The sequence below is a fragment of the Heterocephalus glaber genome, unplaced genomic scaffold, assembly GCF_053883595.1.
Source record: "Heterocephalus glaber isolate CG9 unplaced genomic scaffold, H.glaber_assembly_v1.0 deba00000281, whole genome shotgun sequence".
Taxonomy (NCBI): Eukaryota; Metazoa; Chordata; class Mammalia; order Rodentia; family Bathyergidae; genus Heterocephalus; species Heterocephalus glaber.
In genome coordinates, this window is record NW_028258139.1 from 20010767 (window position 1) to 20028247 (window position 17481).

The 17481-nt window shown below is 40.2% G+C and overlaps 1 protein-coding gene across 5 annotated transcripts in view; it reads right to left on the reverse strand.

The window, feature by feature from the left end:
• Positions 1-17481, reverse strand: part of Khdrbs3 (KH RNA binding domain containing, signal transduction associated 3) — a 170537-nt gene that overhangs the window by 79557 nt on the left and 73499 nt on the right. For all 5 annotated transcript variants that reach the window (XM_087187350.1, XM_004837910.3, XM_087187364.1 and 2 more), the window contains exons 3-4: positions 7356-7472; positions 2345-2491 (exon numbers count right to left, since the gene is read on the reverse strand). In XM_087187350.1, coding sequence (XP_087043476.1) covers positions 2345-2491; positions 7356-7472 — 264 coding nt within the window. The remainder of the gene's footprint in view (positions 1-2344; positions 2492-7355; positions 7473-17481) is intronic.

The following is a 17481-nucleotide window of genomic DNA, read 5'->3' on the forward strand; positions in this document are numbered from 1 at the left end:
CAAAAATCATTAATAAACCATGCCCAGCAACAGATAAAGAAGATTATATATCATGATCAAGTAAAAAGTAAATTTGGCTTCACATATTTGTAATACACGACTATTAGTAGAATGAAAACAAAAATGAAAAAAAAAATCACGTGATCGTCTCAATGAACATTCAGGAAAATTCAAGACCCATGTTTACCCCATTTATTCATGGTAAAAACTCACAACAACTAGGAATAGGAGAATTTCTTCACCATGATAAATGGTGGGAAAAATGATTTTGAAAAAGAACAAAGTTGGTGAACTTACACAACCTAAATTGCAAAAATCTACTGAGAGAATTAATTAATTTGAGTATGCTACTGGCCCAAGGACAAGCATAAAAATCCAAGGAGCAGAACTGAGAATGCAGAAGTAGACCCTCACTTTGATACTGGTTTACTTTTCATAACTGTACCAAGGCCACTCAATGAGTAAAGTCTTCTCACCATGTGGTGCTCGGACAGCTGGACAGCTATATGGAAAAAAGCTGAAATTCCTAACATCATGCCATACAGAAAAAGTAACTTGCAAGAGACCATAGTCTTAAGCAAAGGACTTTTTAGGAAGGCTGAAGCAGAAGGACGGAAAGTTCAAACCCAGTCTGGATAACTCAGCAAGAATCTGTCTCAAAAATGTTCCTAAGAATGGAATGTGGCGCAGTGGTAGAGGACTTGCCTAGCATACTCCAACCCCTGGGGTCGATCCCCAGTACTACCTTCCCCCTACAAAAAAAAAGTCACAGAAGAATACTATAAAACACTCCTTAAAACATAGCAGAAAATCTTTGTATTTTGGGGATAGGAAAAGAGTTTGCTTAGCCAACCCAGATCAGTGTCAGTAATGAGATCTTACTCCTTGGCAGAGGCCTGTAAAGGTTATGGGATAGAAGCCACTACTGCATCCATCAGGACCTGTCCCATCTGGTTGGGTCCATGGTCTCATCAAAGTTACAATTTTACAGTTATTTATACAAACACGCAATTCAAACCTGTCTGTCTCATCAAACCACAAATGCCATGACGGCAGGGACCATAGTGTGCCTGACATGTGCCTGTCACATGGTGAGCACTGGTTTCAAACTAAATGAATGCATAAGCTGTCATGTTTGCTTGTGGGAACTAAGCCAAATATTAACCACTATCTGTGCTCAAGGTGGTAAATAATGGAATTCTGTCATAGCCTTCTGAAATGAAGTATGATTTAACAAATTCTTTCTATATAAATAAAATAGTTGTCTTCATCACAAATGACATGCTCACAATTCAGTGCTACAAAACCCAAGTCAGTATGGCCTGGGATCACTGAGGACACAGTTTTCCCCAGACAGCTGTGTGAACGTCTCCAAACCAAAATGCTGAATGCCTTTGTTTAAAAGTCATGAGCACATGCAAATCACAAATTTTTTTTTTATCACTGACATACAAATCACACAAAAGACTTCTAACTTTTAAAATGGAGGCAAAGGTGTATTCCTTTTAAATAATCATTCTTAGCGATGTGACAGTATCCAAAAGGGTTGAAACAGAGTATCAATCATTACCAGAACATGTAACACCTGGCAGAAACTAGCTAAACTACCTGCGTGGTGCCCAGCTAGATATCCGCAAGTGTGGTCCTAACCACAGCATGGCTATGTCTGTCCATATGTGTATCATGCTGGCCTAAGACAGTCTGTTGGTATTTCTCTGTTTTCCCCTAAACTATGTACTTCTTGATGGTAGGGACTGCCTGCCCTTACTCATATCTGCATGTCTGATTCCAAGCACAGGGCATGACATGTGGAAGGCTCTGATGGCTATGTGAGAGCCACGAGTTGGTGAAGTGTTTTCAGGGTCACATAAAAGCTTACAGCCTGGAGTCCGAAAGCCTGAATTAGTGACTTTACTTTTCAAATTTTTTGCCAGCTAAACTAAGCAGTATTATTTAATCTCTCTCAAACTCCACTGCCTCAGCTATAAAGAACAAGAATACCACAGGTCTATTTGACAGGACAAATCCTTTGGATAGATAAAAAGCAACATAAATAACAATTACTGACAAGAAGTGTCAGGGATTAAAATAAAGAAATGATCATAAAGTACACATTAACTATCAATAAAAATTACACTAGTCAGGCACGGTAGGCACATCTGTAACCCCAGCACTCTGGCAGGCTGAGGCAGGAAGGATACATGTTCAAGCCCAGCCTCAGAAATTTAGAGGTCCTGTCTTAAAATGAACAATAAACAAAGGGCCGAGAACATAGCTCACTTTGAAAGTCCTGAGTTTAATCCCAAGTTCCCCTGAAACAAACAAACAAACAAACTGTACTAACAGGGATGAGAAACTTTTTGATTTCTTCCAAAGCATGTCCCATGCGGGCATAAGCTTCTGCAGGTGGGGCGAACACTTCGATGAGGACATGGAGATCGTCATTGAGGTGGAAGTATTTAGCTTCCCCACTTTTCCTCAACTCTTCTTCCTGAAAAAGAGACATCACATTTTAAAATACATCATAATTAGAAAAGAAAAAAGAAGTAAAAACTATTCAGTGCTTATTTGGCATGAGATTATCATGAAAGATTCACCCAGCAGCAAACACTACCCTAGAGAAAGGAGGTTTCAGCTCTACTCTTAAGCCTCACTCCCAGGCCTCTGCAGACCCATGAGGGGCTTCCTCCTGCTGCAAGAACGGTCTCCTTATTCCTGGTGTGGCCCACAGGCAGCCATCACCTGCCCTCTGCCACTGCACTGACTGCCTGGTTGCTCTGGACCCCTTCCCAGTGTGCTCAGCAGCTGCAGACTCCCCTGCACACCTCAGCCTGGTGAAGCTCCCAAGCTCACTTGGCACTAGCGATACCGCATGCCTGTCCCCTACTGGAAACAGCTGAAATACCTGAACTTTAATTCCCTCCAGCATCTTCCCTGCCTGGAAGGTGATCGCTGTGGGGCAGATGCCATAACTGTCTTGTCCGATGGTGTATGCTGTGTGTCTACAAATGCTCACTAGCACTGCTGGACAGTAGCATCCTTCTCTGTCCATCTGTTCATCTGCACAGTCACTGTATGTGTGGGCTCTATACTCTGAGAATAACACAGTGAGTGCACGATTTTATATAATTGTGATAAGGTTTTTTGCCTTTTTGGGGGAAGGTTACATAATGAAATTCAGGGATTCCACAGAGTGAAGAGTTCTCACCAGACTATTTTATAGGTTACAGATTAGAGGCAATGTGGTGACTGGGGAAGAAAACAGACTTTGAAGTTCTGTATCCGAATTCCAAATTCAACATTTACTAATAGGCCTTTGGGCAGGTTCCTTCACCCTCATCTTAAAGGGGTGATTTTAAACGGGAGTAATAGTGTAGCATTTATCTGGAAGGGTTGTTATAGTAGTAAAGAGTAAACACACAAAAGCCTCAGAGTGATGCCTAGAACAGACACATTGTATAAGTGAATGAAATATGCATAACTATTATTACATACCGGAACATTAATTACTCTATTACCTTATAAGTGACGTGGCTACAACATCTAGTATGATACTTGGCACAAACTGAAAGATCAACAGACCTCAGCATTACCGTGATTGCCAGGCAACACAGTGAGGCTGGGCATATCAGCCATAACTCCTACAATCTCATCCATGTAGCAAATAAAAGAAGAGGAATGAAGCTCCTGACAGACTTTGGTGAATAGTGACCATGTTGAGACTCTAAAAGGATGAGATCCATTTTAGAATGAGATTGTAATACTAAACAATAGCCTCCTTGGAAATAAACACATCATTAACTGAGAATTTTTGTAGACTAGAATTAAACTAGTAAAAATGATCAATTTCATCCAACATTCCACAACTGAAGGAATAGGGATCTCGTTATAACATAACAGATGGGATACTAATAGTGAATATGTTACTTGCATCATCTCTCGTCACCTTCAGTGCAAAGCTTTTGAAGGTCTAACTGCTGGATCACATGACGTGGCAACGGCACAGTGGGAAGCCACAAGGGAGAGAAGGCTGCTGGCATGGAGTGAATGGGCCATTCCTTACTGTACTCAAGGCTTTGCAGAAGGAAACGATACTTAGGGCTTGCTCTGGCTTGAAACCTGGATGTCCCCGAAGGTCCCTGTGTTAAAGGCTTGGTCGCCAGGAAGCTTCTAGGGAGGTGGTGGAAGGTGTAGGCCCAGTAGAAGTGTTCCGGTCAATGTGGCTGTGGCCCGGAAGGGGACAGCAGGACCCAGCCCTACTCTCACTGCCTCCTGATTGTGAGGTGACTGGTTTCGCTCTGCTGTGTGCTCTGGTCATGGTGCACTGCCTCGCCTCAGGCCCAACACCAATGGGACCAAATGATCATGCATGACAGCTCCAGGGCTGTGGGCCAAGATAAATCTTTTCTCTTTGTAAGTTGATTATTTCAAATATTTATTATAGTGAGAGGAAGCTGACTGGCTTTACGTTGGCAGTTAGAGGCCCAAAGAGACAGAAATATCCTAGAAGGTTTTACTGCCAGCAGCCAAAGGTTGATAAAGTCGGCAGAGAATGCTTGTGTCCTGCTGAATGACAGTGTGGATATCTGTCCCTCTCCTACCTGATACTTAGGGTACTGTTTGGTTAACAATGAAAATATGACGGGATTGCAACATTTGGGAAGATTCTGATTATCCAAATGCTAAAGCCCCAATGAGCCTTCCACACTGCTACAAGTTTATCTGGTGAGGCTTTTCCTGGATTGCTTCAATAGCAGAGTGAGTTCCTTGATGGGATGGAAAGTCTCATGGTTTCCTACTGCTCCTTATTACCTCCTGCCCTATGATAAATCTCTCCTTGTTCCATGAATTCAGGGAATAAGAAATCTAAGTCAGATCCACAGGCGTAGACCACATGTATTCAATAACTGTCACATCTCCTAGTGTGTGACATTTCCTTCCAATCTTCCCAAGAAGGACTGAAAAACTTGTACTACAGTGATTATACAGAGAGGCGAATAAATATCCAGATGATCTGAGAATTAATGCAACTCTGATCTAGTGGTGTTGCACTAAGGGCCACTGCTCAGAGGGGCTTATAAAGTCAGGAAATACATGAACTTTTGATCCTGGTCCATTGACTGTGGGCTGAGTGGATCACAAATCCATGGTCTATGCTTTTGCTCTAGTTGCTGGGTGTCTTGATGCAACAAGAATGATTACCAATTAAAGAACTGGCCTGTTGTTTGGTGACCCAAGTGTTCAAAGGCATAAAAATGAGAGGATTGTTGAGTGGGTGATAAATGGTCTAGGAAAGATGCCCTAGTATCTAAAAATAGGGTGGTCCAAACAAATGCATAGCAAGTATGGACTGACTTGGTAGTGACCAGACCCACCGGCAGAGGTTTAAGGGCCTCAAGCCCCAGCCACTTCAGTGCTGCTCAGGGTGCTCTTAAGCCAAGTGGCCACAGCAACAGACAGAAGCTATGCATTACTTCCAAACAGACTTCTCTCTTTCTGAGGATGACTGCCATTGGTGGGTGCCTAATCTACTAACAGCAGAGAACAACCACAAGCCCTTAATATAGTAATATAAGTTTTGGAAGGACTACTAAACTCTAATAACAAGCTGATAATATTTAGGATCCCTTTCATTATATGGATAGGCAAGCACTTCCTGTTATTTGGACATAGAACCTGGATAAAGATTTGCTTTCCTCACTTTCCATCCATCTGTAAAACTTGGTTGGATGCCCTGATCGCTACCACTGTATGACACAAAACACTGCCTCTGACCAAGGTATTCCCTGAACAACAAACACAAGCAACAAAGCAATGGATTCCTGTCTGTGGGCTCCACTGCACCTATCATGTACCTCATCATTAAGGACCGTTAGGATACCAGCAAGTGTGGGGCACTTTACTGCAGGGCACCAAAGTTCACATGGACTTAACTTTCTCCTACTGCCAGAGCTGATAAGTCAGGGAACCGAAGTAACATCATTTGGAACAGCAACGCTTAGTTAAGCAGTGAACAAAGCCAGGGGAAACCTGGCCATGCATTAGAATCATTCTAAATATGTACTGAAAATGCATTTTGAGTTCCTACCCTAAGTAAGTTTGGGGCTTGGAATCTACATTTTAAAATTGTATTCCACACAAGTCTGATAACATATAAGTGTTAGTGTTAGAAAACCATGGTTTTATTAACTTCATCCAAAAGAAAATAATGAATTAATCCAGATAATAACTTTATTTCTCTGATTCTCAGTGTTCTTACATGTAAGAGAAGAAAAATGTTATCTTGTATAATCTTTCCCAAGGATAACATGGACTAATGTGTGTACAATATCTCACACAGTGCCCAACTCTCAATGGCTGTTCAATAAACATGGAATGGCTATTTTTATTATAAAAGCTATTATTTCAATAGGATTTGTTGTAAAGAAGCTAGATTTCATCTAACTTTCACATCAAAAACGCAAATGTTTAACATTTTATGGTAAGTGAGCACTGAATGTGAACTCGGTTCTTAATAATATAAATCTTTTAATGATGAGAAAACAAGCGACAACAGAGAATAACATAAGTGACACACATTATGATATGTGATGATCTCTTCCAGAAATTTAAGATGATGATCAGTAAAAATAACTTAGTAACTTTTAGCTTATCAAAAAACAGAACATTTAGCATGAATGCAAGTAGAACAACTGTTTAAGAATGGGAAATGATTATTAAAACACTTTAAATGAATTTTAATAACTTAATAAATGCATGTAATATCAATTAAAAGGCAAAAACAATATATATGCACTACCTAAGACAGGGATACCTTCTGAGAAAGGCACCACAAGACAATTTCTTTGTTGTATGAACACCACAAGATGCATAACAAACCACAACAGCTGCAGCACCACTGGACAATATAATCTGTGGGCCCATTATCATACAGGTGGCCCATTATTGGCCAAAATGTCCTTATGAAGTGTATGATTGTATGTGAAACAGAATGGAAGACCTAAAGGAACAAATCTAAAATGCTCATAGTGATGGTGATCTCTCGGTGCTAACTTTAAGATTGTCATATGCTACCCACAAGATGACACATTACTTACAGAATGAAAATGTACTTGTATTTTATATATGAATACTACAGTTATAGATGCAGCTTTAAGATACTATATATTTTGAAATTGGTGAAAGTAACATAATTTTCTAAATAGCATCAAATATATCAGCTTAATAACATTTTCATCTAATTGCACTTGAGATCCTCGTTAGCTCTTATATAACAGTATTAATACAAAGGATGACCTGTAATTAAATAATATCACCTGGCCAGATAAGTAGCCATTGTCTACAGTGAATATTACCTTAGCCTTGTCTCTCATGGAGCCTTTTCCAAGGATGGACATTTTTGTCAAGGTTTCTTCTTGTAAACGCTTCAGAGAATTGCCACGTGGACCCAAAAGTTTCCCCACAAAGTTGAACTAGGAAAAACAAACCAACCAATCAAATTGGTAACATTCATATTTTACAATAGTTTGCCAATCTTGAACATTAGGGAATACCACAGTATGCTATGCTTTACTCATTAATGACAGATAAAAAGTTCTTGCCGCACGCATCGTACTGTGACATATTCTACAAATTACATAAAATAAAACTAAAAATTGTAAAAGTAAAAAAGATTTACTTCATGCTAATCATTTAAGTGCTGGGTGTATTGTCATAAATTGTGAATGGAACTCACTTCCCAGAATTCCTGGGTTGCTATCTTATCAACTATGAAGGGTCCTATGATAGAGATAGAGCACAGATGAGCACAGCGACACCAAGTATACTGCAGTACGCAAGTAGCTGGGGCCTTGCACTCAGTCAGCACATAGATTGGGTTATCTGCCCAATAAATGGACTGACCCAGATGAGTCTCAAGGAATTCAGTAGCTGACAGAGCTTTATAATAAAATTCACTCATCTCTTCCCAAAAAAACCAGATCAGTGAATGTTTGCAATTTTACTTAACCTACATGGCTGTACTCTTATTTCATGAGTAGAGCATAAGTGAATTAACTAAGAGTATGGCCTCTCAGGTTAGACTATCATGGTTTATGGCATTTTTGCTTACTAGCTGAATGACCCTGGACAAGTTACCCACCTTCAGTGTACCTTAGTTCCCTCAACTGAGAAATAGGATGAGGACAAAAAAAACACTCTCAGGGATGTTCTGAGGATTAAGTGGGTCAAAACTCTGCAAATTAATCATTTAGAACAATGCTTAGCACAAAACAGACACTCGATAAATGTATCTTAAATAAAAGAAGCATGACTAGGAATTTCATACAACTTTAAAAGGTTTACGATAATGAAGATAACTCATGAACACTTCTAGCTCCCGAACACAACTCATCCTGTTCACCAGGGGGAAGCTGCTGTCTTTGGCAAGATTCTTGCTGACAAACTCATGTGTTGTTACTGCTTCTGCAGTGATTTATGCCGCTGCTGTGCTGTTGCTGTTTTTAAGAGAAAATTGTTCCCCAATTTATCTATGGCAATTGAAGTAATTTTCTTGAAATTAGTTAACATTTTAGAAAAATCGAAATGGTATTTTTTTCCTTGCCCAGTTTTAATTTCATTGGTCTTCAACCACAACTCAACTATATAGTTTTAACCTTCACATGTAATTACTTTTTGCTTTTTAAAATTTAAGTAATTTTCTTAAATATAAAAGTTATACTGAGAGTTTAAAAAGTCAAAAAGTACTACAAGTTGAAGGGGGAAAAACTGTCCTAACCCACCATTCCTGTCTTAGTCTTGCTGTCCATTTTCTCTGCTTTATGTATCTGAAAATGTCTAGTACTGGGGTACTAGACCTTCTCAGTTGCATCTCCAAGTCTTTCTTATTCTTTCTGACTTGACTCCATTTTACTTTCTGGAAGACTTAACTACATTTCTCTCCCAGATATCTACTGATGCTTTCATTTCTGCTATCAAGCATTTAAAAATATGACATTTTTATATTTGCTCTGTTATGTGATTTTTGGTTAGATTTTATAGAAATAATAGGATTTTATCATTCTGGAGACATTAATGGCAGCAGCCCTACTCTGCCTGGGAGCTCACAATACCTGCTCCAACAAGGGCTTCCTCTGCCCCATTTTGTGAGCTGTCTCTTTCTATGCGCCGGGCTATCCTCAGATGACTGTTTACTCTCTGCTACCTGCTCTAAGAAATGTAAGACTGGGGCTCCAAAATGCTGCCTGGAATTCTGCTTGTACACATGGACTTAGCAACCAGTAGGCTTCATTGGAAGTACAAAAGCCCAGAATTTTCAGGAAGAGCTAATCAAATCTCAGGCCAAGCATTTCCCAGAAGAGATATGCCCTGATCTCCTGTCTCCCGGGAGGAGTTGAAAGCCTGATTGTCACTCTATCACTAAGCATGCACACTTTCATTTAAAGGACATTATTTCCCTTATTCTCAACATGAGCCTCATCCTAACCCTCAGTAGTATCTATTTGTGTCTCAGAATTGAAGACTTCTCTTTTCAACATCTTTGGGAAATTACTTGTCTTGTAAATTACTTGTACTAGGGTGTGGAGAGGCAGAGGCCTCGTTTGATCAGATGAGAAGAACATATGGCAGTCCAATATTTCAGTCCAATATTCTATAGCTACTAGGAACTTTTAACCAAATTGTCTCTTTTTAGTTCTATTAAAATGTCCCATTACAACAACTGAAACCTAGAATTCTTGAGTCTGTGCAAGGTCATTCCACACTAATGGGCATATTCCTGATTGTGTTCCTCTTGCCCAGAAAGCTCAGTGCACTTCATTCTTGATTTTCAGGGGTCACGACCATCTATGCCCACATTGGGCAGGTACCACACTGTTGCTAACATTATCTTTTGTTGTCTCACTCTTTCTTTTGATTTTCACTGCTTTATACATTTATTAATTAATCTATATTCATTATAGCGAGTTCCAAGGATGGAATAAAAATAAATTTCTGAGATCAAACAGTCATATTTACATTGTGTCTTAAATGGTCAAATATTTCCTAGTTGATTACAAATTAACAGGTATTAGAAATCAGCCAGTGTAAACATCTAATTTTAGAATGAAGAAAATGAAGTCTGGAGAGTGTTACAATTTATTCAACGTCACCTGATAAAGTATAGGATTCTGATTCAACTCACAGAAATCAATAAAATGTTATATCACATCAACAGAATGAAGAACAAAAACCATGTAGTCATCTCAATACATGCAGAAAAGGCATTTGCTAAAATTCAACATTCATCCATGATAAAATAAAACATTAAATAAATCAGGTACTAAAAGATTGTACTTCAACATAATAAATGCTGTGTACAGTAAGCTGACAGCTAACATTACACTGGGCTGGGAAAAGCTAGAAGCTTTTCTTCTAAAATCTCAAACAAGAAAAGGATGCTCACTCTCACCAACTTTATTCACTTCATTGTAAGTCTCTGCCAGAGCAATAGCATGAGAGAAAGAAACACAGGGCATCCAAACTGAAAAAGAAGGAATCGAACTGTCACTAGAGATGACATGATCTTATATACAGAAAATTCCAAACACATTGCCAAAAACTATAAGAATTAATAAACTTACCAAAGTTGTAGGATATAAAATCAACGTATAAAAATCAGTGGCACTGCTGTATGCCAATGTCAACTATCTGAAGTAGAAATCAATAAAGTAATTCCTCATTTCAATAGTAACAATGAATGAATGAATGAATACATAAGTTAAGTAAATAAATAAATGCATGCATAGGAAAAAATTTCACCAAAGAGGTGAAAGAGCTCCAAACCGAAAACTATAGACACTGATGAAGAAATTCATGAAAACACACAGAAAGTGCAAAGACACCCTATGTTCTCAGATTGTAAAAATCAATATTGTTAAAATCTCCATACTACTCAAAGTAATCTACAAATTCAACACAATTCCTATCAAAATACCATTCTTCTCACAACTAGGAAAAAAAATTCAATGTTTGTACGGAACTACACACACACACACACACACACACACACACACACACCTCAAATAAAGTACTACTTTTGAGCTAAAAAACAAAGTAGGAGAAGTGATACTACTTGACTTCAAAATATATTACAAACCTCTAGGTAGGGTACTGGCATAAAAGCAGAAGTTTCAACCAATGCAACAGAATATAAAGGCTAGAAGTAAATGAATCCACCTATGGCCAGGTGAGTTTCAAAAAAGACGATAATATCATGCTTAAAAACAAGGATAGTTTTATTTTCCTGTAATGCAATACTGAGGAGTCAACCCAGGGCTTGTACAGTGAGCTACACCCTCATCCCTTTTTATTTTGGAACAGTGTCTTGCCCAGACTGGCCTTGAACTTGTGTGACCCTTTTCCTCCAGATTCCCAAGTAGGTGGGGCGACAGTCATTACAATATATGATGTTGGGAGGAAAGACATGGCAGTATATGCCTGTAATACCAGCAACTCAGAAGGCTGAGGCAGGAAGATCACAGAAGGCTAGCCTCACCAACTTAATGAGACCAGTTCCAAAATAAAAAAATTAAAAGGGCTGAGGATGTAACTCAGTAATAGAGTGCCTGTCTAGCATGCCTGAGGCTCTGGGTTTAATCCCTAGTACGTCAAAATAAATGAACGAATAAAAAATAAATGGGCCTGAGAAAAGTGGGTACCTTCATGTAGATGGATGACACTAGACCCTATTACCAGTTACAAAAACAGACAACAAAACAAACAAGAAAACCAAAACAATAAAACCCCACAATGAATTAAAGACATGAACATAAGACTGGAAACTATGTAAGTACCAAAAGAAGACAAATATGCAGGACACAGGATAAACAGGGTCTTACTATGTAATTCAGGCTGGTCTTGAACTCTAGGCAGCCAAGGTTGGCCTTGAACTCATGGCAACCCTTGGCTCAGTTTCCAGGGTGCTGGCATTACAGGTATGAGCTACCACACTTGGTACTGGGAAAGAGTATTTTGGATAACATTTTAAAAGCTTAGGAAAAAAAAAAACTAAAACAGACCAAAAGAATTATATGAAACTAAAATGCTGTTGTATAGGAAAGGACAACAGTCACCAGAATATACAGACAACACATAGAATGGCAGAGAATATTTGCAAACTATACCTCTGACAGGATTAATATCTAGAATATATAAGAGACTCAAAATACTGAATAGCACACACACAAAAAACCTGATAGGAAAATGAACATTTCTAAAAAGAAGACATAAAAATGCCCCATAGGTATTGAAAAATGCTCAACATCACTAATCAACACGAAAAGTCAAATCAAAACCACCATGAGGTATTAATTCATTCCAGTGAGAAGGACTATTATCAACAATACAAAAGATAACATGTGCTGGAGAGGATGTGGAGAAAAGAGGACCTTACACAGTGTTGGTGGAATGTAAATGAGGATAGCTATTAAGAAAAATAATAAGAATAAAAAGAAAAACAATAAGGAGTTTCCTCTAAAAACAGAGCTATGATATATATGATCCAGAAATCCCACTACTTGGTATATACGCAAAGGAAATGAAATCAGCTTGTTGAAGAGACAGCTGCACTCCCAATGTTCACTGCAGCACTATTCACAAAAGCTAAGAATGGGGACAACCTAAACATTCACCAAGTGATGAATGGACAGAGAAATGTCGTCCATGCACACACAGGAATACCATTCAGCCAAAGAGGAGGAGAGATGCTGCCATTTGCAACAACATGGGAGGAACTGGAGATCATTATGTTAAGTGAAATGTCAGGTACAGAAAGCCAAGTACCACAGGACTGCACCTCACATGTGGAATATTAAAAGGTCGATCTTATAGATGGTGACAGTAGAGTGGGAGTGTCCAGAAGCTGGGGAGAGCAGGATGGGGGAGAGATGGGGTTGGTTGATCATTAGAAACTAAGAGTGAGAGAGCAGGAAGTTCTGATGTGATACTGTCCAGTAAGGTCACTGCAGGTAACAGCTACGTCACGCTAGAAGAAAGGAGTTTGAATGTTTTTACCATAAAAGAATCATAAGAATTTGAGGAGATAGGTATGTTTAACCCGATTTAAGCATCACACAGGGTGGGAGTCTCACTCAGTGGTACAGCACTTGCCTGACATGCAAATCCCTGGATTTCACTCCCAGGACCAAATAAACAAAAGGTCAAAAAGAATCACACAATGTACACATGTATCAAAACATCACACAGTGCCCCATAATATGCACGTTTTTATGTTTTTATGGGTCAACCAATAAGTTTTCTTTAAAATAGCTTCAAATTGTAGTTTCATAAACTGATTTTGTTCTGGTTTAAGAAATTTGAGCTATTGTCAAGATATGTCTATAAAAGCTCTGGTGCATAAAGTTATGTAATGTGGGATTGGAGCAAGTAGGAGGAGCGGTGGGCCAAGTGCAAAACAAATGATGAAACTCAATCAAATACATTTCACTGTAACTAATGAACTTTTCCTAACTTGGGGGGAAAACAGGGTTCTATGTAAAAAGCAAAGCATATTATATGATTTTACATACTTCTAGGATCTCTTTATAATTTAACTATTAGTGTTTTGTTTACAAATCATATATAAAAGAACACTTTGACAGTCAGAAACTCTTTAATCCTTTGCTCTTAACTCTGTTGAACCATAGAGTAGACATCAGTGGTCTTGTCCAAGTAACCCTCATGAGTCTTGGCTCCTCACAGAGGGATCATTCTGTTGTGGGTACTTGTTCTGAGAACTGAATAAATATGTATAAAAAATCATCTACAAAAACAGTCAGTAGATCATGTGCAGTTGATGTCAAATTATTCAGTAAAAGACCGATGAACTGTGAACACAACACGTATTACCTAAACAATACCCACCTTTTACTGGGATGGACTCCCATTCATCCACAAGGCTACAAGAGAGCCACACACTGAAAGGACAGGAGTGGGCCTAGGCATGGAATTAGAAATACAGGCCTCTGAGGCTCAGAGCTAATTGGTGGATACTGGACATCCTCAGGGCTAAGTCACACTCATGGCAATGAGCTTGGTTGCTTGGTCAGGTTCTTAAAGTGCAGGTTGCATCACTTCCCCCGGGGGCATTTGAAAACATTCAGCAAGTTCATCTGGTTGACACAATGACTGGGGTCACTGGGATTTAGTGTGTATACTGGCAAAGCCTACAGTGCCCTCACCTGAAATGGACAGGGCTGTCCTTCACAGGAAGTGCTCTGTATCCATGACAACTGTGCCTCTGTCAAGAAATACTGTTGGAGAGAAGACTCACAGACATGAGTTTCCTTCTATAACAGGAAGCCCTCACAACTGCCCTGCTCTCAATTTTCAAATTCACTTCCTTCATGGAGTCTAAGACAGCCTAATGTAGTTTTAAAAAAGATAAAAATCCTTTAAGGTAGCTACAGTCAGTACTAGAAACAAGAAAGGCCTAAGCAACATAGATGGACCAAGAACATATTTTAGACTCCTCAGATGATGTAAGCAATAAATTCCCAAAGCGGCACAATTCTCCCGTTGGCCATTAATCCTACACCCTCCTGGGTCCCCTGGACCTCTGAAGCAGTGTCACGGCAGGCGTGCGCCGTCTGACCAGCCACAAGAATGCAGCGCCCCAGGCCTGTCTCACTGTACTTACTGCTAGATGGCAGCTTCAGCCCGGAGATTTCAGGGTGATTGTGAAGATCAAAACAGGAGATAACGCTGAAAGCACCGTGTCAGTGTCCAGTTTTACCTGAGCATTGTGCTCCCAAAAAGCAGTGATGATTAAGAAATATGCTCACACCCTCTTCTGTGTTCCCCAAAAGAGCTTACAGCAAAGGACCACTGTCCTCTGATGACTCAGATTAAACTCAAAGACAGTGTGGAGAACACTTTGAAATAAGATTGAATTGTATAACCCTAAGTGTGCTGCAACCCTAAGTGTGACGTGATCATAAGAGTGATGTGTAACCATAAGATATGAAAGTAGAACCTTAAGCGGTATGGAACTGATAAAGGTGTACCCGAACTAGACAGTGTGATAAGATGTGATAAGTCTGAACCCATACCACAAACGCCCAGTTAAAATAGTATAAAAGGAGCTGAAGACTCCAAGCAAGTCATCGATCCATCCACTGACCAGTCGACCAGTCACTCTGCTGATCTGACCGTCGACCGAGACATCTGCACACCTGATCCCGCTGGAAGGAGCATCGCCGCCGACCAGACGAGACCAGGGGACAAGGCAAGCGGAGAGGCGGATAGCCCAGCGCCAACTTGATGCCCTTCATCTATGGATCAGACCCTCTGACCCCACGGGAGGAAACGTTACGCTCCCATAAGGACTTGCGCAGTACAGGTACAGGGACGTGGTAATTGGCAGACTTAATATTGTGTGATAACTGTATCGAAGTGAATTATGATAACACAAGATAAGTGTGTGAACTGCCATCTGAGTCCGAGTGCTCTACCCACGGTACCTGCTCACGACAGCCAGTCACTTACTTGCTTATGACACCGTTTGTAACAAGGCCTGGCACAGACCCTCCAAACTTCCATTCTTTGTCCCACAAAAGAGATGATGTATCTGTTTCCACTGATCAACCAGAAAAAGCTACACTCTGCCTTGATTAAATACTAGGGTGGCCTCTCTGCCACCCTGGTCCCAGAACTTTAGCACACCGCAACCTGAGCCCACAGAGAAGCAGCCCCTGAAAGTCCCTCTGGGAAACTGCTAAGCTCAGGACAGGACACGCTTATCACTGTCCCCTCCTGCCACGGCGATGGTTTAACACACCTGCCCAGCCTCCTTCACTTCTGCCCCTAAGAGCAATGCCCCTTTCTGCTGTCCCTCACAAAGCAGCACACAGGTCTCCTGGTCCCCCAGCTGCTGTCAGCCTCTGCCCTCGACTGCAAAAGTATCTTTCTGGGCCTCTGCAAAAAATACTCTCAGCAAAGTATGTCCTTATTTAAGTTCAGATTTGTTTTCATTTGACAACTGCATCTGTAAGATAGTAAGAATTTCATACATGTCAGCATTCATTTTTATATAGTTTTATTTGTCTACATAAATTCATTCCTCTATTAATCAATATGTATTTACTAATAATTTTGTTTGTTTACCTGCATGGAAGGTGAAAATGTTATCACTTCTATGACCAGTGATTTTTCTCCAGATGCCAATTACTGTATTACATACACACATTACAAATACTGAAATTGTAAACAGGAAAATTGAAGTGATTATGAAGATGGAAAACCAACCTTAATAAGTATATTTATTATAAATAGGAAAATTTAAGTGATTATGAAGATGGAAACTAACATGAATAAGTATATTTGAGTTTCACTACAAAATGTATATACAAGCTACATAATTATATTTTTCACTGGAAAAGACCACGTGCCTTTCTGAACTAGTTTTAATTGATCTAAACTATATTTGTGACTTGACACTGTTCCTTAGGGAACAATTACAGTTAAACTGTCATTTCATAAACAACTAAATCTCAAGAACATGTCATGGTCTCCATTAAATGGTCTCCCTTAATTGGGTACGCACCAAAAAAATTGACTAGTGGAGCAAAGGGATGTTTTGTTAAGCTCTGACTCAACCCTACAAACTGAACTTGTAACCCTCTGACACTCCAGCTTCATGTGTGCTGTTGCCAGTTCCCCAGCCTCACATGGGGCAGCCCATGCTGCAGGGACTCGGGCCTGCCAAAGGATGTGACTCCCGAGGGCACTGACCCGGTCTGTGGTCAGTGTTTCACCTCCAACATGTGTGCAGAGAGATTTAATATTTAATAAAAGCTCGATGAACTAATTTATATCCTAACAACATTACCAATGAATAGTCTCCTAAGCCGTCCACATTTCTCCAGCCCTAGGGCAACCACAACCTTACAGGCTGCAGACTGTGCACAGCCTCCAGGGCATCACCTCCTCACACGCAGACTCCAGTAGAGCCCTTTCTCTGCCGCTTCTACCTCCTGCTAGCAGCAGACAGGTCTTTTTTGAGATAATCACTGACCTTACCACCTCTCTGCATGGAACCCAACTACCCCACTACCCTTAGAGCCCAAATCCCAGTGTCCAGCTCTGGCCTAGAAAGGGCCTCCCCAGCTCATCCCACACTTCCAGCCTCTGCACCCCTGCTTCTGGCTCAGCTATCTTGGATTTCTCTGATTCTCAAAATCACTATGCTCCAAGAACAGCCCACTGGCTCAGATTAAGGATCTGGAAAGCAAGTTCCTCCCAACCCTGAGACAGAAATAAAGCAGGACAGAATGCAAATTAATGCTAAGCCCCCAGGTAAACACTAGCCCTAAATAACCCCAGGCACTTGTGCAGGAAGGCAACAGAACTCAAGCATTTGCCTAAGGGGCTGGTCTTACAACAACAGGAGGGGCAGGAGGCTCCAGAGGCACCAGGGTTAAATCAAAGGGTTTTTCTGCAGTGATC